This window comes from Salvelinus namaycush, chromosome 3 (assembly GCF_016432855.1).
Source record: "Salvelinus namaycush isolate Seneca chromosome 3, SaNama_1.0, whole genome shotgun sequence".
Taxonomy (NCBI): domain Eukaryota; kingdom Metazoa; phylum Chordata; class Actinopteri; order Salmoniformes; family Salmonidae; genus Salvelinus; species Salvelinus namaycush.
Window position 1 is genome coordinate 41,970,652 of NC_052309.1, and position 24,640 is coordinate 41,995,291.

Sequence of the window (24,640 nt, forward strand, 5' to 3'; positions counted from 1 at the left end):
CATCGAGAGGGATTAGAAAGCATACTTTTAAGACTACTGCATACCAACTATCAATCACTTAGATTATGTATTTTCAGGCTCGCGAAGCAACTGTTTCTAATCCCTCTCAATGTGCATCTTCTCTCTTCTCTCCATGTCTGCTCCATACAGACCGGACAAGTTTAAGCAAGCGCCCAATCGATTATGGTCATTGTAGTTATTTACTCCATTTTCTGCACTAAACTATGTAGAATATTGGCCTGTTGGAAACTACAACTCCCTACTACATCGCACAGTTCAGGCTTGATCTGATTTATCTCTACTGAACCTGCACATTGAGCTCACAGGAAGAAAAACAAACGAAATGGAATTCAAATAATTGAACCAACATCAGTCAATTAGTTGTTTAAAAACCAAAAAATAACCAACATTTGAGTTAATCGCTCAGCACTAGTATTTACAAACAAGCGTGAAAATGTATTTCACTGAGTTGTGGCTGAATGACGACATTAAGAACATACAGCTGGCGGGTTATACACTCTATCGGCAGGATAGAACAGCAGCCTCTGGTAAGACATGGGGCGGGGGCCTATGCATATATGTAAAACAACAGCTGGTGCACGATATCTAAGGAAGTCTCAAGGTTTTGCTTGCCTGAGGTAGAGTATCTCATGATAAACTGTAGACCACACTATCGACTTAGAGTTTTCATCTGTATTTTTCGTAGCTGTCTACATAGCATCACAGAACGATGCTGGCACTAAAACCACACTCAATGAGCTGTATTCCGCCATAAGCAAAAAGAAAAACGCTCATCCAGAGGCGGCGCTCCTAGTGGCCGGGGACTTTAATGCAGGGGAAACTTAAATCCATCTTACCAAATTTCTATCAGCATGTTAAATGTGCAACCAGAGGGAAATAAAATCTAGACCACCATTACTCCACACACAGAGACACGCACAAAGCTCTCCCTCGCCCTCCATTTGGCAAAGCTATAGGCTACCTGCATATAGCTAAGATCCTCCTGATTCCTGCTTACAAGCAAAAATTAAAGCAGGAAGCATCAATGACTCGGTCTATAAAAAGTGGTAAGATGAAGCAGATGCTAAACTACAGGACTGTTTTGCTAGCACAGACTGGAATATGTTCCGGGATTCTTCCGATGGCATGGAGTACACCACATCAGTCACTGGCTTTATCAATAAGTGCATCGAGGACGTCATCCCCACAGTGACTGTACGTACATACCCCAACCAGAAGCCATGGATTACAGGCAACATTCGCACTGAGCTAAAGGGTAGAGCTGCTGCTTTCAAGGAGCGGGACTCTAACCCGGGAGCTTATAAGAAATCCCGCTATGCCCTCCGACGAACCCGTCAGGATGCTCTCGATGGTGCAGCTGTAAAACCTTTTGAAGATCTGAGGGCCCATGCCAAATCTTTTCAGTCTCCTGAGGGGGAATAGGCTTTGTCGTGCCCTCATTACGACTGTCTTAGTGTGTTTGGAGCATGATGATGTGAACACCAAGGAACTTGAAGCTCTCAACCTGCTCCACTACAGCCCCATCAATGAGAATGGGGGCGTGCTCAGTCCTCCTTTCCTGTAGTCCACAATCATCTCATTTGTCTTGATCACGTTGAGGGAGAGGTTGTTGTCCTGGCACCACACGGCCAGGTCTCTGACAGCCTCCCTATATGCTGTCTCATCGTCGTCTCACTGTTGTGTCATCGGCAAACTTGATGATGGTGTTGGAGTCGTGCCTGGCCGTGCAGTCATGAGTGAACAGGGAGTACAGGAGGGGACTGAGCACGCACCCCTGGGGGGCCCCCGTGTTGAGGATAAGTGTCGCGGATGTGTTGTTACCTACCCTTACCACCTCGGGCTGGCCGTCTGGATGCCCAGGATCCAGTTGCGGAAAGAGGTGTTTAGTCCCAGGGTCCTTAACTTAGCAATCGGTTTGTATTGCTAGTACTCTACGGATAGGGATTATGGTCGTTGTTTAGCTGGCTAGCTAGCTAACTAAATTACATATCTAAACCAAACACCGCAAATTAAAGCGTGATGTTAGCTAGCTAATGTTAGCTGACGTTAGATGGCTGGCTAGCTAGCTAACATTACGTGTATGAACTGTGTGTAACATTAGTGATGTTTTCTCAGAATGCCATTTTGCGTTGTTAGTTATCACCTAATTTTAGCTACAGTTGAAGTAGGAAGTTTACATACACCTTATAGAATTGAGGTCAGGGCTTTGTGATGGCCACTCCAAAACCTTGACTTTGTTGTCCTTAAGCCATTTTGCCACAACTTTGGAAGTATGCTTGGGGTCATTGTCCATTTGACCCATTTGCGACCAAGCTTTACCTTCCTGACTGATGTCTTGAGATGTTGCTTCAATATATCCACAACATTTTCAATTCCTCATGATGCCATCTATTTTGTGAAGTGCACCAGTCCCTCCTGCAGCAAAGCACCCCCACAACATGATGCTGCCACCCCCGTGCTTCACGGTTGGGATGTTGTTCTTCGGCTTGCCAGCCTCCCCCTTTTTCTCCAAACATAACGATGGTCATTATGGCCAAACAGTTCTATTTTTGTTTCATCAGACCAGAGAACATTTCTCCGAAAAGTACGATCTTTGTCCCCATGTGCTGTTGCAAACCATAGTCTGGCTTTTTTATGGCGGTTTTGGAGCAGTGGCTTCTTCCTTGCTGAGCGGCCTTTCAGGTTTTGTCAACATAGGACTTGTTTTACTGTGGATATAGAAACTTTTGTACCTGTTTCCTCCAGCATCTTCACAAGGTCCTTCGCTGTTGTTCTGGGATTGATTTGCAATTTTCGCACCAAAGTACGTTCATCTCTAGGAGACAGAACACGTCTCCTTCCTGAGCGGTATGACGGCTGCGTGGTCCCATGGTGTTTATACTTGTGGTCTATTGTTTGTACAGATGAACGTGGTACCTTCAGGCATTTGGAAATTAATCCCAAGGATGAACCAGACTTGTGGAGGTCTACAATTTGTTTCCTGGGGTCTTGGCTGATTTATTTTGATTTTCCCATGTGTCAAGCAAAGAGGCACTGAGTTTGAAGGTAGGCCTTGAAATACATCCACAGGTACACCTCCAATTGACTCAAATGATGTCAATTAGCCTATCAGAAACTTCTAAATCCATGACATATTTTTCTGGAATTGTCCAAGCTGTTTAAAGGCACAGTCAACTTAGTGTATGTAAACTTCTGACCCACTGGAATTGTGATACAGTGAATTATAAGTGAAATAATCTGTCTGTAAACAATTGTTGGAAAAATGACTTGTGTCATGCACAAAGTAGATGTCCTAACCGACTTGCCAAAACTATAGTTTGTTCACAAGAAATTTGTGGAGTGGTTGAAAAACGAGTTTTAATGACTCCAACCTAAGTGTATGTAAACTTCCGACTTCAACTGTAGCTAATATTGAACCTATTTGATTAACTTTAGCTAGCTATGACAATCGGTTTGTATTGCTAGTACTCTATGGATTGGGATTATGGTTCATTGTTTAGCTGGCAAACTAGCTACATGTCTAAACAAAAGACCCCAAGTAAAGTTTGCTGTTAGCTAGCCAGCTGACGTTAGAGTAGATTGCTGGCTTCCTAGCTAAAATTACATTTATGAACTGTGTGTGGTGATGTTATCTCAGAATGCCGTTTCGCATCTATAGTATAATAATGCTATAATATTTGTACCTTGAATTTGTCTTTCAGCATCAGTAGAACATGCCTGGCTCTCCTCCACCAGTCATACAAGGAGAATGGTCTAATGGCTCCAATCAAAAAAGAGAGCTGGCCAAAGCAAGCACGGGTTACACCTGAAGCATAAGACCTTGCAGCGAGTGGTGAACTTCATCAACAACTACGCAGAGGATAATTCAATAGTATTACCAGAACACCACCCAGGACACAAATACTTTGGTGGAAAGCTGCTGCCATCTCATGTGACAAAAGCAGCAGTGTGGCGTCTCTACAAGAAATCTATGACAACACTTGGTATGTAAAGCATAAACATGTTTTGATTATTTAATTGACCTCCAACATGAATGGCACTACTTTTATTGATCTAACATTATTTCTGTATTTTCCAGAGGTACGTGTAGTCAGGCTGTCTTCCTTCACGAATCTGTGGAGAAATTTGCTGCCCCACATCTCAAGCACCAAGCCCAGGACAGACCTGTGCTGGCAGTGCAATGGGAACAACTATGAGGTCTTCTGATCTGCCACTCTGCCAGAAGCTGTTAAATCAGCCAAGCTGAAGAAGCAAGAACAGCATCTCATGCTTGTTCAATGAGCGGTCTGTCTACCAGAAGATAGTTGCTAACTGCAAAACCACCTGTCAAGACCTGCAGTTGTCTCTGGTGGCCCCTACTAAACCAGCAAGCAAATACATCAGGATGCATTACAGCTTTGATTTTGCTCAACAAGTAAGCAACATATTCTCCTTTATACTGATTAAGGACATAGATGGATAGATGTAAGATCAAAAAAAGAAAAACAATTATATATATAAACTCAGCAAAAAAATAAACGTCCTCTCACTGTCAACTCACTATCACTGTCAGAAAACTTAACATGTGTAAATATTTGTATGAACATAACAGGATTCAACAACTGAGACATAAACTGAACAAATTCCACAGACATGTGACTAACATAAATGGAATAATGTGGCCCTGAACAAAGGGGGGGGGTCAGAATCAACAGTAACAGTCAGTATCTGGTGTGGCCACCAGCTGCACTAAGTACTGCAGTACATCTCCTCCTTATGGACTGCACCAGATTTGCCAGTTCTTGCTGTGAGATGTTACCCCACTCTTCCACCAAGGCACCTGCAAGTTCCCGGACATTTCTGGGGGGAATGGCCCTAGCCCTCACCCTCCGATCCAACAGGTCCCAGACGTGCACAATGGGATTGAGGTCCAGGCTCTTCGCTGGCCATGGCAGAACATTGACATTTCCTGTCTTGCAGGAAATCACGCACAGAACGAGCAATATGGCTGGTGGCATTCTCATGCTGGAGGATCATGTCAGGATGAGCCTGCAGGAAGGGTACCACATGAGGGAGGAGGATGTCTTCCCTGTAACGCACAGCATTGAGATTGCCTGCAATGACAACAAGCTCAGTCCGACCATGACAGACACTCCACCTCCAAATCGATCCCGCTCCAGAGTACAGGCCTCGATGTAACGCTCATTCCTTCGACGATAAACGCGAATCCGACCATCACCCCCGGTGAGACAAAACCGCAACTCGTCAGTGAAGAGCACTTTTTGCCAGTCCTGTCTGGTCCAGCGACGGTGGGTTTGTGCCCATAGGCAACTTAGTTGCCGGTGATGTCTGGTGAGGACCTGTCTTACAACAGGCCTACAAGCCCTCAGTCCAGCCTCTCAGCCTATTGCGGACAGTCTGAGCACTGATGGAGGGATTGTGCGTTCCTGGTGTAACTCGGGCAGTTGTTGTTGCCATCCTGTACCTGTCCCGTATGTGTGATGTTTGGATGTACCGATCCTGTGCAGGTGTTGTTTAATGTAGTCTGCAACTGTGAGGACGATCAGCTGTCCGTCCTGTCTCCCTGTAGCACTGTCTTAGGCGTCTCACAGTACGGACATTGCAATTTATTGCCCTGGCCACATCTGCAGCCCTCATGCCTCCTTGCAGCATGCTTAAGGCACGCTCACGCAGATGAGCAGGGACCCTGGCCATCTTTCTTTTGGTGTTTTTCCAGAGTCAGTAGAAAGGCATCTTTAGTGTCCTTACTTTTCATAACTGTGACCTTAATTGCCTGCCGTCTGTAAGCTGTTAGTGTCTTAACGACCGTTCCACAGGTGCATGTTCATTAATTGTTTATGAGAATCAGTGTTTAAACTCTTTATAATGAAGATCTGTGAAGTTATTTGGATTTTTACGAATTATCTTTGAAAGACAGGGTCCTGAAAAAGGGACGTTTCTTTTTTTGCTGAGTTTATATACACTACCGTTCAAAAGTTTGGGGTCATTTAGAAATGTCCTTGTTTTTGAAAGAAAATCTACTTTTTTGTCCATTAAAATAACATCAAATTGATCAGAAATAAAGTGTAGACATTGTTGATGTTGTAAATGACTACTGTAGCTGGAAACGGCAGATTTTTTATGGAATATCTACATAGGCGTACAGAAGCCCGTTAACAGCAACCATCACTCCTGTGTTCCAATGGCACGTTGTGTTAGCTAATCAAAGTTTATCATTTTGAAAGGCTAATTGATCATTAGAAAACCCTTTTGCAATTATGTTAGCACAGCTGAAAACTGTAGTGCTGACTAATTAAAGAAGCAATAAAACTGGCCTTCTTTAGACTAGTTGAGTATCTGGAGCATCAGCATTTGTGGGTTTGATTACAGGCTCAAAATGGCCAGAAACAAAGACCTTTCTTCTGAAACTCGTCAGTCTATTCTTGTTCTGAGAAATGAAGGCTATTCCATGCGAGAAATTGCCAAGAAACTGAAGATCTCGTACAACGCTGTGTACTACTCCCTTCACAGAACAGCGCAATCTGGCTCTAACCAGAATAGAAAGAGGAGTGGGAGGCCCCGGTGCACAACTGAGCAAGAGGACAAGTACATTAGAGTGTCTAGTTTGAGAAACAGACGCCTCACAAGTCCTCAACTGGCAACTTCATTGAAAAGTACCCGCAAAACACCAGTCTCAACGTCAACAGTGAAGAGGCGACCCCGGGATGCTGACCTTGGCAGAGTTGCAAAGAAAAAGACATATCTCAGACTGTCCAATAAAAATAAAAGATTAAGATGGTCAAAAGAACACAGACACTGGACAGAGGATATCTGGCTAGAAGGCCAGCATCCCGGAGTCGCCTCTTCACTGTTGACGTTGAGACTGGTGTTTTGCGGGTACTATTTAATGAAGCTGCCAGTTGAGGACTTGTGAGGCGTCTGTTTCTCTTGAATTCAGGGCCGACAGACACGTTCCATACTTTCTTCCCCTTCCACTTGACTCTTCCATTTTTGCGGTAATGCTGCAATTAGTTGGTTTTAATTTTGAGTACATACATTTTTAGCTTGATATTGTTTGTTAAGTTAGCGAACAGCTCCATTGTATCACTGTTATTAGTGGACAGAACCGTAGGCTAACATTAGCTAGCAAATTATCTAACTATCTAGCTTGCTAACATTAAGTCACAGAGAACAAACCAGCCAAGTTATTTAGCTGGCTAGCCACAAACTTGCAACCTTCGGCACTGCAAAACCGTTACCAACTAGTTACAGGCTTGCTCGTTAGCGTTACATTCCTCTTGTTAGTAGCCTCTTCGCTTCGAGAGACAGGGGTGCATTCATTAGAGAAACCATTTACCGCTTTAGAACTAAACGGAAGCAAAAAAGAAACATAACGAAACGGGGAGGGACCTACCTGAATTTTTCGCATAGAAACTCTCGTTTGCAGTAAACGGTTTCTGTTGCAAGACATTTTGCAACAGATGACACATTTTGCAACAGAATTGACTTAATGATAACACCCCAGGTCTCCCGGAGGCTATCCTGTTAGCTGACGTTACCAATAGTAGTTTTTCCTGTCAGCGAACACATCTAGGTTTTAAAAGTTGTGACGTTAGCAACCTTGCCAGTTATTTAGCTATGTATGACTATGCCAGAAATACTCATATCTGGCTATACATTGCTTTGACCAACTAGTTAACATTATCAACCAGAGAGACATTCAGGTCTTAGCTACGATTCCTAGCTAGTTGTCTAATTCTAGCTGTAAACAGCCGAGTTGACTTCCTATTTTAATATGCCTAGATGAGTGGAATAGATATATATTTTTACTTCGACCAATCACAGGAAGAAGATCAGCAATGATCCGCAATGGACGTCACCAACAATGCGAGGTAGGCTACACCTGAAGTCAGACGGTTACTAGGAGGGTGTGTGTGGATGTGGGTGGTGTTTCTTTATCTCATCTCTCACTGATAATTTCTGTCATGCCCTGATCTCTCATTCCGCTTCTCTCTCCCTCCCCTTTCTATCTTTCTCTCTCCCCCTCTCCTTCTCTCTTCCAGTGTGAAGGCTGTGTGTAATGAGCTCCACAACACTCTCATGGCCATCAATGAGAAGGACAAACTGCGCTGGTGGAAGAACACCCACAGACCAGGCATACTCACTGACTCACCTCAGTTCCAGGTGCAACACACACACACAGCGGCTAATGGAAGTTAATGGGGCCTAATGGACTATACTGTAATATGGGATGATGTAGACTTCAGCCCCTTTGTTATTAGTCTAATGTATTGAACAGTGTTACAAGCTAATGTAGCAGACTGTTTAACAGTAATGTATGGTCCAACAATGTTACCATTATTAGAGACTGCTGGAGGGTAAGACTTTATACAATCTGCCTTGTTGTTCAATGGAGTCGAATGAAACCTCTTTCAGGAGTGGGCACCAGAAAAGAAAAGCAACAAAGGGGAAAAAATAGGTAGAGGCACAACAAGGCACAATAGAGGGGATGGGTATTTTAAATGGATACTTCAGTATTTTGGCAATATCTACTTCCCCAGACGAACTCATGGATACCATTTGTATGTCTCTGCATCAAGTATGAATGAAGTTAGAGGTAGTTTCGTGAGCCAATGCTAACTAGCGTTAGTGCAATGACTGGGTGTAAATGGTATCTACTAGCATGCTAGCAATTACCATAGACTTCCAGTCATTGCGCTAACGCTAGTTAGCAACTTCCTTCAAACTGCACGCAGAAATACAAATGGTATCCACAAGTTCATCTGACTCTGGGGAAGTAGATAAAGGGACAAAATCCTGAAGTATCCCTTTAAAATACCCATCACATTACAAATTTAGTAAGGACAGCACTTTCTTCCCAAACTATACGTTTTTCGAGTGATTGGATTTTGAAATTTGCCTAAGGCAAACTGACAGTCGCAACCAACAATAGACATGTAATCCATAGATGGCAGTTCTCATTCAAGTCAAGACTGATTCAGATTCAGTGTTTAATAGTCATATGTACAGGGTTGCAGGTGTGATTGCAGGGTACAGTAAAAATCTTAGGCTTTGAGCTCCAACATGCAGGACTAAGTGAAATAAAATAGTTAAAATGGTAATAAAAAACAACAATACTAATAGAAATAGCACTATATACCAGTGGAGGCTCCTCAGAGGAGGAAGGGGAGGACCATAAAAATAAAAAGTGAAACAAAAAAAGTAATAATTTTTAGATAAAATTATTCTTAATATATTCATATATCACCAAATAATTGATTAAAACACACTGTTTTGCTATCAATGACTGCTGTAGCCTCAACAGCACTCTGTAGGGTAACACTATGGTGTAGCCGGAGAACAGCTACAGTGAGGGGGGAAAGTATTTGATCCCCTGCTGATTTTGTACATTTGCCCACTGATAAAGAAATGATCAGTCTATAATTTTAATGGTAGGTTTATTTGAACAGTGAGAGACAGAATAACAACAACAAAATCCAGAAAAACGCATGTCAAAAATGTTTTAAATTGATTTGCATTATAATGAGGGAAATAAGTATTTGACCCCTCTGCAAAACATGACTTAGTACTTGGTGGCAAAACCCTTGTTGGCAATCACAGAGGTCAGATGTTTCTTGTAGTTGGCCACCAGGTTTGCACACATCTCAGGAAGGATTTTGTCCCACTCCTCTTTGCAGATCTTCTCCAAGTCATTAGGGTTTCGAGGCTGACGTTTGGCAACTTTCAACCACTCCACAAATTTCTTTTTAACAAACTATAGTTTTGGCAAGTCGGTGGGACATCCACTTTGTGCATGACACAAATTATTTTTCCAACAATTGTTTACAGACAGATTATTTCACTTATAATTCACTGTATCACAATTCCAGTGGGTCAGAAGTTTACATACACTAAGTTGACTGTGCCTTAAACAGCTTGGAAAATTCCAGAAAATGATGTCATGGCTTTGATGGAAGTGATGGAAGCTTCTGATAGGCTAATTGACATAATTTGAGTCAATTGGAGGTGTAACTGTGGATGTATTTCAAGGCCTACCTTCAAACTCAATGCCTCTTTGCTTGACATCATGGGAAAATCAAAAGAAATCAGCCAAGACCTCAGAAAAAAAATTGTAGACCTCCACAAGTCTGGTTCATCCTCGGGAGCAATTTCCAAACGCCTGAAGGTACCAAGTTCATCTGTACAAACAATAGTACACAAGTATAAACACCATGGGACCACACAGCCGTCATACTGCTCAGGAAGGAGACGCGTTCTGTCTCCTAGAGATGAGTATCATGTAATGTGTCCATAGGGGGAGTAGTAGAGGGGGAGGGGGAGCCGCCTGCTGACTAGTGGTGGTCTGAGGTTAGAAACTATTGGCGAGTGTTTGCCGTGATGCTTCTGTTCTGCCCGCATCTGAGTGATTTGAAGCGGGGAGAACAGGACATGGCTTGGGTGGCTGGGGTCCTTGATGATCTTCTTGGCCTTCCTGCAACACCTGGTGTTGTAGGTGTCCTGTAGGGCAGGCAGTGTGCTCTCAATAGTGCGTTCGGCTGCACGTATCACCCTCTGAAGAGCCTTGCGGTCCGCGGGAGTGGGTTGCCGTACCTGGATTTGATGCAGTTCGACAGTATGCTCTCGATGGTGCTTCTGTGAGAGCCCTCGGGACAGGCCAAATTTATTCAGCATCCTGAGGTTGAAGAGTCGATGTCGTGCATTCACTACGGTGTCCGTGTGGTTAGACGATTTCAGCTTCTCTGAGATGTGTACGCCAAGGAATTTGAAGTTATTGACCATCTCCACGGCGGTCCCACTGATGAAGATGGGGGCATGTCCAGCCTGGTTCCTCCTGAAGTCCACAATCAGCTATTTTTTTTTGCTAACGTTGAGGGAGTGCCTACCTCCTCCCTGTAGACAGTCCCGTCATTGTTGTTAATCAGGCCTACTACTGTCGTGTCGTCAGCGAACTTGATGATGGAGTTGGAACTGTGTGAGGCCACGCAGTCGTGGGTATACACGGAATACAGGAGCGGACAGAAGACGCACCCTTGTCAGCCCCCGGTGTTGAGGATTTCAGACCCAGGGCCGTTAGCTTTCTAATGCGCTTATAAGGCACTATGGTATTGAAGGCAGAGCTGTAGTCAATGAACAGCATCCTCACATATGCATTCCTTTTGTCCAGGTGGGTAAGGGCAGTGTGCAGTACAATGGTGATTGCGTCGTTCGTGGATCTGTCAGGACGGTAGGCTAATTGGAGAGGATTGAGATTTCGGTGAGGGAGGAGGTGACTAGCCTCTCGAAGCACTTCATGATGACGGCAGTGAATGCTACTGGTCGGTAGTCATTCAGTTCGGTTACTTTCCATTTCTTGGGCACAGGATGATAGTGGACAATTTGAAGCAGGTGGGTATAGCAGCCTGAGCTAGGGAGATTGAAAATGTCTGAAAACACAACAGTCAGCTGGTCTGCACATGCTCTGAGGGCACGGCTAGGGATTGGCAGCCATTGCTAGTGTACCCATGAGTTTAACAGTCAAATTGCCAGGGTTAGAGGTTCCAAAACCCTTCTATAGATTATATGTCTATGGCCACAATGCAACAAGCTGTTCCACAGATAGAAAGAGCGATAGGAGGGGAAAAGGTGCTTGTTCATTGACAAGCACACCAAAAACAGCATTAACGATAATTAATAAGATAAAGACAGCACTTCTAAAAGCATATTTCACACCATAGCCTGCTGAATTTGCAAGATAACTTTTCTTTCATTCTGATTTTGGCACAAATTAAAATGTGGCAGTGATTCGCCCATGGATTGATGTTTCAGCATTGTCTCAAAGAAGAGTTTGACGTTCGACTAGCGACATGCACCCGCGGTTACAAGCTTGCAAGAGTTAGAGGCAGGCGGGCAATCAATATCCACTGTCGTAGTACGGATGAAGCCTGACCTGGAATGTGAAGCTAATTGAAGCTGGCTAACTGAAACTGGCTAGTTATAAAAGGCTGAGTATATCCAGCTTACTTCGTAGTACACCACTCTGGTGACAGACACAGCGAGACACACGCTAACCACCATTCCTTTGCATCTCTCTCTGTTAGTCTAATGCAGCGGTTCCCAAACTAGCGGTCGCCTGATATAAAAATGGGGTTGCGGGAGAATTTCCAAAATTCTGAAGAAAAACAAATACAGTGCATTCGGAAAGTATACAGACCCCTTGACTTTTTCCACATGTTGTAATGTTACAGCCTTATTCTAAAATTGATAAAATAGTTTTTTTCCCTCATCAATCTTCACACAATACCCCATAATGACAAGCAAAAACAGGTTTTTAGAAACTTTTAAAAATGTATTAAAAATATAACACTGAAATATCACATTTCCCCTTAATTCAGTACTTTGTTCAAGCACCTTGTTCAAGCACCTCCCTGACCAAGGCCCTTCTCCCCAATTGCGAAGTTTGGCCGGGCAACCAGCTCTAGGTAGAGTCTTGGTGGTTCCAAACTTCTTCCATTTAAGAATGATGGAGGCCGCTGTGTTCTTGGGGACCTTCAATGCTGCAGAAATGTGACCCGATTTAGGAAACTAGGCATATGTCACAAGTCACGACTTCACAGGAGAGCCGTTTGAACGAAAAAAATATTTTTTTAATCAAAATTAGTTTTTATTTTGTTGCAGAAATGCCTTCTCGGACATGTGAACTTTCATGTGCCTTACTTACAAACTTTTATGCCATCTGTAAATACGAATAAAGTTGTTAAATTAAGAGCCTAGTTGGTTTAGCCAAAGAAAAATACAGGAACCATCCTGCTAGCCATGATTGGCTGAGATAATGAGTGGGCTGGACATGTCGAGAGGTGAGTTTCAGATTGTTCTGCAGTGTAGCATCTTGTGTCTTTAAAAGCTGCTCGTTGCAGTAGATAATCCTTTCTACTGCAGTTTTTTTCTAAAGATATAACGTTAGCCATGGAGAACTGCAAATATGTTGCTATTGCTCTCAATAACATTGCTGCCATGAATTTATCAGGCACTATCGACTATCTGTGGGAAAAAGTTGTGATGGACTACTTTCTGTAGGACGCTTGTGCCATGCTGACTCTCTCTGACTCTGAAAATGAATCAGACGTTGAGGAAATCCCTGATTTGATAAAAACATTTTCATTGAAGAAGACATTGTATAGTCTTCTGATGACGGTGATGGGGACGAAACGGCAATCAACAGTGTTGTTGTCTTGGAAGAAGTTGACCGAGTTTTGAAATCAGTGGAACACAATGGGCCAAACAAGCTGTGCAAACTAAATGGAAACGACACAGAACGTCTTGTTTAATGAAAGGGGTTGCAGTCTGCCGTGAAGCTTTCATCCATGTATACAGGTAAGAATCTAGCAACAGTTTCAGATATTATACATTTCTAATTTTGTCAGAAAGTTGTTTTCATTGCAAGTTAAGGCTTGCTGTTAGCTAGCTAGCTGGAGATCAACGGCTGGCTTGCTAGCTAATGTTAACGTTGAACCTTACTTATTTGGTTAACTTTAGCTAGCTAACGTTAACGTGACATGTCTAAACAAAAGACCCCAAGTTAAAGCTTGCTGCTAGCTAGCTAACATTAGCTGCGGTTAGATGGCTGGCTTGCTAGCTAACATGAATTTACATGTATGAATTGTGTGTAACTTTAGTGATGTTTTCTCAGAATGCCATTTCGCATTGCTAGTTACAGCCTAATGTTAGCTAATTAACATTTAACCTACCATAGGTAGTAGAGGTCGACCGATTAATCGGAATGGCCGATTAATTAGGGCCGATTTCAAGTTTTCATATCAATCGGAAATCGGTATTTTTGGACACCGATTTGGCCGATTTTTTTTTTTTTTTTACACCTTTATTTATCCTTTATGTAACTAGGCAAGTCAGTTAAGAACACATTCATATTTTCAATGACGGCCTAGGAACGGTGGGTTAACTGCCTTGTTCAGGGGCAGAATGACAGATTTTTACCTTGTCAGCTCGGGGATTCAATCTTGCAACCTTACAGTTAACTAAAAGTGGCAGTAATAAAGCCTCTCTTGAAAAAGCCAAACCTTGACCCAGAAAATATAAAAAACTATTGGCCTATATCGAATCTTCCATTCCTCTCAAAAATTTTAGAAAAAGCTGTTGTGCAGCAACTCACTGCCTTCCTGAAGACAAACAATGTAAATGAAATGCTTCAGTCTGGTTTTAGACCCCATCATAGCACTGAGACTGCACTTGTGAAGGTGATAAATTACCTTTTAATGGCATCAGACCGAGGCTCTGCATCTGTCCTCGTGCTCCTAGACCTTAGTGCTGCTTTTGATACAACTGTGAAGGACCTCGGCGTTACTCTGGACCCTGATCTCTCTTTTAACGAACATATCAAGACTGTTTCAAGGACAGCTTTTTTCCATCTACGTAACATTGCAAAAATCAGAAACTTTCTGTCCAAAAATGATGCAGAAGAATGAATCCATGCTTTTGTTACTTCTAGGTTAGACTACTGCAATGCTCTACTTTCCGGCTACCCGGATAAAGCACTAAATAAACTTCAGTTAGTGCTAAATACGGCTGCTAGAATCCAGACTAGCACCCAAAAATGTGATCATATTACTCCAGTGCTAGTCTCCCTACACTGGCTTCCTGTTAAGGCAAGGGCTGATTTCAAGGTTTAACTGCTAACCTACAAAGCATTACATGGGCTTGCTCCTACCTATCTTTCCGATTTGGTCCTGCCGTACATACCTACACGTACGCTACGGTCACAAGACGCAGGCCTCCTAATTGTCCCAAGAATTTCTAAGCAAACAGCTGGAGGCAGGGCTTTCTCCTATAGAGCTCCCTTTTTATAGAATGGTCTGCCTACCCATGTGAGAGACACAGACTCGGTCTTGACCTTTAAGTATTTACTGAAGACTCATCTCTTCAGTGGTTCATATAGACACTCAATCGAGTGTAGTCTGGCCCAGAAGTGTGGAGGTGAACGGAAAGGCTCTGGAGCAACGAACCGCCCTTGCTGTCTCTGCCTGGCCGGTTCCCCTCTCCACTGGGATTCTCTGCCTCTAACCCTATTACAGGGGCTGAGTCACTGGCTTACTGGTGCTCTTCCATGCCGTCCCTAGGAGGGGTGCGTCACTTGAGTGGGTTGAGTCACTGACGTGATCTTCCTGTCTGGGTTGGCGCCCCCCCTTGTCTTGTGCCGTGGCGGAGATCTTTGTGGGCTATACTCGGCCTTGTCTCAGGATAGTAAGTTGGTGGTTGAAGATATCCCTCTAGTGGTGTAGGGGCTGTGCTTTGGCAAAGTGGGTGGGGTTATATCCTGCCTGTTTGTCCCTGTCCGGGGGTAACATCGGATGGGGCCACAGTGTCTCCTGACCCCTCCTGTCTCAGCCTCCAGTATTTATGCTGCAGTAGTTTGTGTCGGGGGGCTAGGGTCACTCTGTTATATCTGGAGTACTTCTCCTGTCTTATCTGGTGTCTTGTGTGAATTTAAGTATGCTCTCTCTAATTCTCTCTTTCTCTCTTTCTTTCTCTCTCTCGGAGGACCTGAGCCCTAGGACCATGCCTCAGGACTACCTGGCATGATGACTCCTTGCTGTCCCCAGTCCACCTGGCCATGCTGCTGCTCCAGTTTCAACTGTTCTGCCTGTGGCTATGGAACCCTCACCTGTTCATCGGACGTGCTACCTGTCCCAGACCTGCTGTTTTCAACTCTCTAGAGACAGCAGGAGCGGTAGAGATACTCTTAATGATCGGCTATGAAAAGTCAACTGACATTTACTCCTGAGGTGCTGACTTGCTGCACCCTCGACAACTACTGTGATGATTATTATTTGACCATGCTGGCCATTTATGAACATTTGAACATCTTGGCCATGTTCTGTTATAATCTCCACCCGGCATAGCCAGAAGAGGACTGGCCACCCCTCATAGCCTGGTTCCGCTCTAGGTTTCTTCCTAGGTTTTGGCCTTTCTAGGGAGTTTTTCCTAGCCACCGTGCTTCTACACCTGCATTGCTTGCTGTTTGGGGTTTTAGGCTGGGTTTCTGTACAGCACTTTGAGATATCAGCTGATGTAAGAAGGGCTATATAAATACATTTGATTTGAACTAGTCCAACGCTCTAACCACCTGATTACATTGCACTCCATGAGGAGACTGCCTGTTACGCAAATACAGTAAGAAGCCAAGGTAAGTTGCTAGCCAGCATTAAACTTATCTTATAAAAATCAATCAATCAATCATAATCACTAGTTAACTACACATGGTTGATGATATTACTAGTTTATCTAGCGTGTCCTGCGTTGCATATAATTGATGCGGTGCGTATTCGCGAAAAAGGACTGTCGTTGCTCCAATGTGTACCTAACCATAAACATCAATGCCTTTCTTAAAATCAATACACAAGTATATATTTTTTAAACCTGCATATTTAGTTAATATTGCCTGCTAACATGACTCGTTGCGAACTGTGAAGACTATTTCTTCCTAACAAAGACAGCCAACTTCGCAAAACGGGGGATGATTTAACAAAAGCGCATTTGCGAAAAAAGCACAATCGTTGCACGACTGTACCTAACCATAAACATCAATGCATTTCTTAAAATCAATACACAGAAGTATATATTTTTAAACCTGCATATTTAGCTAAAAGAAATCCAGGTTAGCAAGCAATATTAACCAGGTGAAATCGTGTCACTTCTCTTGCGTTCATTGCACGCAGAGTCAGTGTATATGCAACAGTTTGGGCCGCCTAATTTGCCAGAATTTTACGTAATTATGACATAACATTGAAGGATGTGCAATGTAACAGGAATATTTAGACTTAGGGATGCCACCCGTTAGATAAAATACGGAACGGTTCCGTATTTCACTGAAAGAAGAAACGTTTTGTTTTCGAGATGATAGTTTCTGGATTCGACCATATTAATGACCTAAGGCTCGTATTTCTGTGTGTTATTATGTTATAATTAAGTCTATGATTTGATAGAGCAGTCTGACTGAGCGATGGTAGGCACCAGCAGGTTCGTAAGCATTCATTCAAACAGCACTTTCGTGCGTTTTGCCAGCAGCTCTTTGCTGTGCTTCAAGCATTGAGCTGTTTATGACTTCAAGCCTATTAACTCCCGAGATTAGGCTGGTGTAACCGATGTGAAATGGCTAGTTAGTTAGCGGGGTGCGCGCTAATAGCGTTTCAAACGCCACTCGCTCTGAGACTTGGAGTGGTTGTTCCCCTTGCTCTGCATGGGTAACGCTGCTTCGAGGGTGGCTGTTGTCGATGTGTTCCTGGATCGAGCCCAGGTAGGAGCGAGGAGAGGGACGGAAGCTATATTGTTACACTGGCAATACTAAAGTGCCTATAAGAACATCCAATAGTCAAAAGTTAAAGAAATACAAATGGTATAGAGAGAAATAGTCCTATAATTCCTATAATAACTACAACCTAAAACTTCTTACCTGGGAATATTGAAGACTCATGTTAAAAGGAACCACCAGCTTTCATATGTTCTCATGTTCTGAGCAAGGAACTTAAACGTTAGCTTTTTTACATGGCACATATTGCACTTTACTTTCTTCTCCAACACTTTGTTTTTGCATTATTTAAACCAAATTGAACATGTTTCATTATTTATTTGAGGCTAAATTGATTTTATTGATGTATTATATTAAGTTAAAATAAGTGTTCATTCAGTATTGTTGTAATTGTCATTATTACAAATACATAAAAATTAAAAAAAAGTAAATCGGCCGATTAATCGGTATCGGCCTTCTTTGGTCCTCCAATAATCAGTATCGGCGTTGAAAAATCATAATTGGTCGACCTCTAGTAGGTAGCTATGAAAATCGGTTTGTATTGCAAGTTAAAGCTTGCTGTTAGCTAGCCAGCTGACGTTAGATGGTTGGCTAGATAGCTAACATTACGTGTATTAAGTATGTGTAGTGATGTTATCTCAGAATGACATTTCACATCTATTTTATAATAATGCTAAAATATTTGTATTTTTAATTTGTCTTTCAGGATCAGTAGAACACGCCTGACTCTCCTCATCCAGTCATACAAGGAGAATGGTCTAATGCCTCCCATCAAAAAGAGAGCTGGCCCAAGCAAGCAAAGGCAGCAGCGCAGTCAACAACTACATGCACCATTTCTTCACCAACTACAGAGTTGGGGAAACACATGTGGACCTGAATTGTGATAACTGCAGTGACCAAAACAAGAACAAGTTTGTGCTCTGGTATTGTGCCTTGCGGACCATGCACAAGCTCCACCACAGTCTGGATCTTCACTTCCTGATCACAGGCCACACCAAGTTTGCCCCCGACTGGAGTGAACACTTTGTCTGGGATTGCTGGTGTTGTGAAGGACAGCACTGTGACAGGGGTCAACATCCCACAGCTGGTTGGACTGGAGGATGGTGCGGTGCTGGTGGAAAGCTATGGCTGGCAAAAACACCGTACTTCAGGCCGCTGCCACAGATCAAGCAGTACCAGCACTTCAGGTGAAAATCATTTTCATTGCATTTGTATTTGTATTTATTATGGATCCCCATTAGTCTGTTCCATAGGTGTTTTTTTATCTGTTTTTTTAAATCAAATTTTACTGCTTGCGTCAGTTACTAGATGTGGAATAAAGTTCCATGTAATCATGGCTCTATGTAGTACTGTGTGCCTGCCATAGTCTGTTCTGGACTTGGGGACTGTGAAGAGACCTCTTGTGGCATGTCTTGTGGGGTATGCATCGGTGTCCGAGGTGTGTGCCAGTAGTTTAGACAGACAGCTCGGTGCATTCAACATGTCAATACCTCTCATAAATAAAAGTAGTGATGAAGTCAATCTCTCTTCCACTTTCAGCCAGGAGAGATTGACATGCATATTATTAATATTAGCTCTCTGTGTACATCCAAGGACCAGCCGTGCTGCCCTGTTCTGAGCCAATAGCAATTTTCCTAAGTCCTTTTTGGTGGCACCTGACCTCACGACTGAACAGTAGACAAGGTGCGACAAAACTAGGGTCTGTAGGACCTGCCTTGTTAATAGTGTTGTTAAGAAGGCAGAACATCACATTATTATAGACAGAATTCACCCCATCTTAGCCACTACTGCATCAATGTTTTGACCATGACAGTTTACAATCTAGGGTTACTCCAAGCAGTTTAGTCATCTCAACTTGCTCAATTTCCACATTATTTATTACAATATTTAGTTGAGGTTTAAGGTTTAGTGAGTGTTTCGTTCCAAATACAATGCTTTTAGTTTTAGAAATATTTAGGGCTAAATTATTCCTTGCCACCCACTTTGAAACTAACTGCAGCTCTTTGTTGAGTGTTGCAGTCATTTGAGTCACTGTAGTAGCTGACGTGTATAGTGTTGTCATCCGCATACATAGACACTCTGACTTTACTCAAAGTCAGTGGCATGTCGTTAGTAAAAAATGTAAAAAGCAAGGGGCCTAAACAGCCACCCTGGGGAATTCCTGATTCTAACTGGATTATATTTGAGAGGCTTCCATTAAAGAACACCCTCTGTGTTCTGTTAGACAAGTAACTCTTTATCCACATTATAGCAGGGGGTGTAAAGCCTTAACACATACGTTATTCCAGCAGCAAACTATGATCAATAATGTCAAAAGCTGCACTGAAGTCTAACAAGACAGCCCCCACAATAATTTTATCATTAGTTTCTCTCAGCCAATCATCAGTAATTTGTGTAAGTGCTGTGCTTGTTGAGTGTCCTTCCCTATAAGCTTGCTGAAATTCTGTTGTCAATTTGTTTGCTGTGAAATACCATTTTATCTGGTCAAACACAATTTTTTCCAGAAGTTTACTAAAGGTTGGTAACAGGCTGATTGGTCGGCTATTTGAGCCAGTAAAGGGGGCTTTACTATTCTTGGGTAGCGGAATGACTTTACCTTCCCTCCATGGCTGAGGGCACATGCTCTCTAGTAGGCTTGAATTGAAGATGTGGCAAATAAGAGTGGCAATATCGTCTGCTATTATCCTCAGTAATTTTCCATCTAGTTTGTCAGACCCTGGTTGCTTGTCATTGTTGATAAACAATATTTTTTTCACCTCTTCCACACTGACTTTACAGAATTCAAAAGTACAATTCTTGTCTTTCATAATTTGGTCCGATATACTTGGATGTGTAGTGTTAGCGTTTGTTGCTGGCATGTCATCCCTAAGTTTGCTTATCTTGTCAATGGAAAAAGTCCTTAAAGTAGTTTGCAATGTCAGTGGGGTTTGTGATGAATGAGCCATCTGATTAAATTAATGAAGGAGCCGAGTTGGCTTTTTTCCCCAAGATTTCATTTAAGGTGCCCCAAATCATTCTTTATATAATTGATCTTTGTTTCATAGTGTAGTTTATTTTTATTTAGTTTCATCACATGATTTCTTAATTTGCAGTACGTTTGCCAATCAGTTGGGCTGCCAGACTTAATTGCCATACATTTTGCCTGATCACTCTCAACCATACAATTTTTTTATTCTGAATTTTAAAGTCTGAATACTTACCATAAATAAGGTATTTCTGTTTAAATTTTATTTTTAAACCTGTGTTTGCTTTTTCATTATGGGGTATGGTGTGTATATTGCTGAGGATATATATTTTTACAAAATGTGGAAAAAGTCAATTGGTCTGAATAGTTTCCGAAGGCACTGTATGTTGAAGATTGAAACATTGATAGGTGCCTATGGAATCAAATATAAATGTAATGAACAATGTTTTCAATATCCAACTTTATCCTCTTCAATACTTTTTACGGTAGGTAATAAGGTGTTGTCAGGTGGTCATTACTAGGTTATGGTGAGGTCTTATTAACTATGACCCGTACATAAAATACCGGTAGCACATAATATAGTGATCAGAATTATGACCAGCTGATCAGATAGAGGTCACAATTAAGACAACCTTGCAGCGTTGGGTAGGTTACTTTCTAAAGGTAATCTGTTACAGTTACTAGTTACCTGTCCAAAATTGTAATCAGTAACGTAACTTTGAATTACCCAAACTCAGTAACGTAATCTGATTACATTCAGTTACTTTTAGATTACTTTCCCCTTAAGAGGCATTAGAAGAAGACTAAAATGTATGTTACCAATTGAACGACATCTATTGCAGGATAAATCAATGTTAAAGTTTACATAGCTGGCCATAAATAGATGTTAAATTATACTTTATGGGTTGGTTATGTAGGCTTCTTCTAACCCATTGCTTTCTACTACATATAATATTTAAATTATATCATTACATTAAAAACCAAAGTCTATCAGAATTCCAGTCATTCCGATAAATGTTAAAGCCCTTGATCTTCAAGAATAGGACTTAAAATATGGAAGTATAGATTAGCCAAATTGTTTTACCTGAGCATAACCCCAAAACTAAGGACTTATTAGCCAGCCCTACTCTGTTGTTTATGATTTTGTTGTCATGGAGGACTGATTGGGCTCATTGATTCGAGTTGAAAAATAAATGCTGCGCTCATGGAATGGCATGCTTTGAGCACCTCTGAAAAGTGCTATTTACATGTGAAAAATGAATGCCATGTGTGTTACGTCCGTCGTTGAATGAGTGAGACCAAAGCGCAGCGTGGAAAGTGTTCATGATAATTTAATAATGAAACACCGACAAAACAACAAAACAATATAAACGAACGTAAAGTTCTGCAGGGCTCTCAGCTACTGTGCAAAAACAAACAGGCTGCCTAAGTATGATTCCCAATCAGAGACAACGATAGACAGCTGCCTCTGATTGGGAACCATACCCGGCCAACAAAAAAATTAAAACTAGAATGCCCACCCAAATCACACCCTGACCTAACCAAATAGAGAAATAAAAAGGCTCTCTAAGGTCAGGGCGTGACAATGTGCTGATTTTGCTATAGGCCTATTGTGTACCTTTTTGTTGGTGGCACTTTGATATCTTGATAATATTCAGCTGTTTAAAGGGTAAATCCACAAATGTAAAAATGACAAAACGGCCGCCCCGCCTCTGTTCAGATGAATAGACAGAGCTATGTATGCAAGGACTGACCATCCATGACATAAAAATTATTGTTGTAACCATGTTATGAGGCTATACAGTGTTTGTTAACATTTACAATGTTTACAAACATTGGAGAAAAGCAAGCTTATATTTTGGGTTCTCGTGGAGTTTGACAGTTGAACTAAGCTCATGAGGCATTTATTTATAAGTTCTATTCTTCAAGAATTAATGGATATATATATTATTATTTTTTATAAGCCCAAAAATGGATGTAGCAACTACAGATTGCCCCTTTCAGTATATCAAAACTGTGCGAGTTTGAGCATGTGTCCATTAGGCCTATGGATTTTTTTTAATCAGCATGAATTAAATTGAGCAATAAAAGCCTGGCTTTTATTCCATAGGCTGGGATCCGCACTATGCAGCTGTTGCAAGACTGTATTTTCCACTGGCTGTCCACTGGTCTCAAAAACAATGATTTATAGGCAGCTTATAAATTATTGGGTTCAAATACACATTTGGATGTGTGAACAGCCATCCACAACAACCACATCCGTAAGGCGCAAATAGGTAAACGAGAGAGCAGCAGTGTGATTCACATCAATACGCTATGTAGATATCAATAATAAGTGATATCCGTATCGCTGTAGACTACACCACTGCTGTCATCCTTATCTCCAAGCGGTTATTCAAGTTGTATAGTCTTTGGATGCTGACAGCAGTCGCACCATTGGAAGGCATACCTTAGTCTGTAGCCTACAATAGCTTATTCCTCCACTTTTCCCGCGATCGATCAAACACATTTGGTGCGTCATCATAGTGACTTGTGGTCAGACTCGCTCAGGTGGAACAAACTTACATTTGCGCCTTTTTTAATGCTGAATTGAATGTCATTGAGAAAACAGAGAAGTGTCAAAGATTTTTTTACGCAAATATCCTTTCTGAATTTAAAAGTAATGCTTTTAGTAATTATCTTGTTTTTCAAAAGTATCATAATCTGATTACAATATTTTTGCTGGTAACGTAACGGATTACAGTTTTTGTTTTTTTGTAATCCCTTACATGTAATCTGTTACTCCCAAATCCTGCCAATTTGTCATGTGGTGGTATGAAAAACTCCTCATATTCTGGTCAGTAAAAATATAAAAACCCTTATTTTTCAACCAGTTTGCTACCAGATTAAGTCATAAAAAGACGTCATACTGATGTATTTTCAACCAGGTTTTGCCAATCTGGTAGGCAATAGGCATTTTAGATACATTGATGCAATGTGCTTTGAAACTTAAGTATCTATGAGTATGCTTGTAAAACATAGGCTACAAAAGTTGTATATGCCGAATCTTATGCATTAAAACATCAGACTACCGTAACTACATGGTTATGACATCTGATTGACATACTAGAAAATATTAGTTATAGATAAGAAGTTTCTAAGTTTGTCTGTCAAATGTATCTGGCTGACAAGTTACATTTGCCGAGGCCCTGTAATACGAGTTAGCCTACTGCTTGACACGCGCTCCAGACAATGTATCCTATGGAGGGTGTGCATGAGGCACTAGGTCTTACCTCCCGTGTTTGTGCGCTTGGTACAACAGTCTTCCTCGGTCGGAGTTAGTGGTCGTTTACGAGAGTCTGGGGGAACCGACTCCATGTGGTACTGTTGACTGTGATAGTGAGGATTCAAGAATATCCCGTTATGTTCAACTGCTCCACCTGCCATCATTAACCGACCAGTTTGTTGGAAAATTTCGTTATTCCACCGCGCTCGCACCACATGAAAGGAAGCGAGTTGTCAAAAAATTATCCAAATCTTTCAGTTTTGACTTAAAATGTCTTTACGTTTCCTGTTTGAGAACACCAAAATAAACAGGCAATACAGCGCATTCGGTCTTGCTTGTTCTTCTCGAATCTGCTTGCAGTTGGCTGATAGAGCGTCACAGAAAGCTAAATATAAAAATCCATTGAGTGAAATGCATCCATTAGCGCGCTCCTGTCACTTCAAAACCTTTGTGTTCAGGAATTGTCCTCTTGCCCGTGATATACACGCAATAGTCAAGGTGACTTTAAATAATGCCTTTAAGTCAGTAGTGACACTGATGAACGATCCTATCAAAAAGGTAACCATTTGAAAGATTTTCGCCTAGGAAAAATATATATTTTTAAGTAATCTTCACGCCATCTTCTAGGATAAACATAGCCTACAGTAAGTCCACGGCAGTTCGGTCGCTGTAAGTGCAGCTGTTGTTATTGTTGTCTTTGAAGTGCAAGAGGAGGGAAATATTGTTTCAAAGCTGCAAGTAGGCCTAGACCACACTGCCGCTGACAGGTGAGAAATTAAGCAAAACGACCCACCAGGCCAGGGCATCTTCTTATATTTTTAATGCATACAGTAACTAATATACTGTTTTAAAGGGGCATACAGGTCTGCTCTGACTTACTTTACACTGTTATTGTTCTATTTATTTATTAATACTTATTTCCAAGTGAGAAAGGAATGTGTATATATATATATTTGTTTGTACTTTAGATTTTTTTATGATCACTTTTCATATGCATCAGCTATTTTCACTTTAAGTTAAATGGTGAAGATCTCGGTTCCCAGCCCAGCCTCACATTCAATTCGCGCATATATGTACAAAATGTATTTCA

The 24,640-nt window shown here is 41.8% G+C and overlaps 1 protein-coding gene across 1 annotated transcript in view; it reads right to left on the reverse strand.

Moving 5' to 3' along the window:
• The window catches only part of nova1 (NOVA alternative splicing regulator 1), a 52,196-nt gene extending 28,482 nt beyond the window's left edge, over window positions 1-23,714 (reverse strand). The window contains exon 1 of the mRNA XM_038988987.1: window positions 23,558-23,714. Coding sequence (XP_038844915.1) covers window positions 23,558-23,714 — 157 coding nt within the window. The remainder of the gene's footprint in view (window positions 1-23,557) is intronic.
• Window positions 23,715-24,640: the final 926 nt, after the last annotated feature.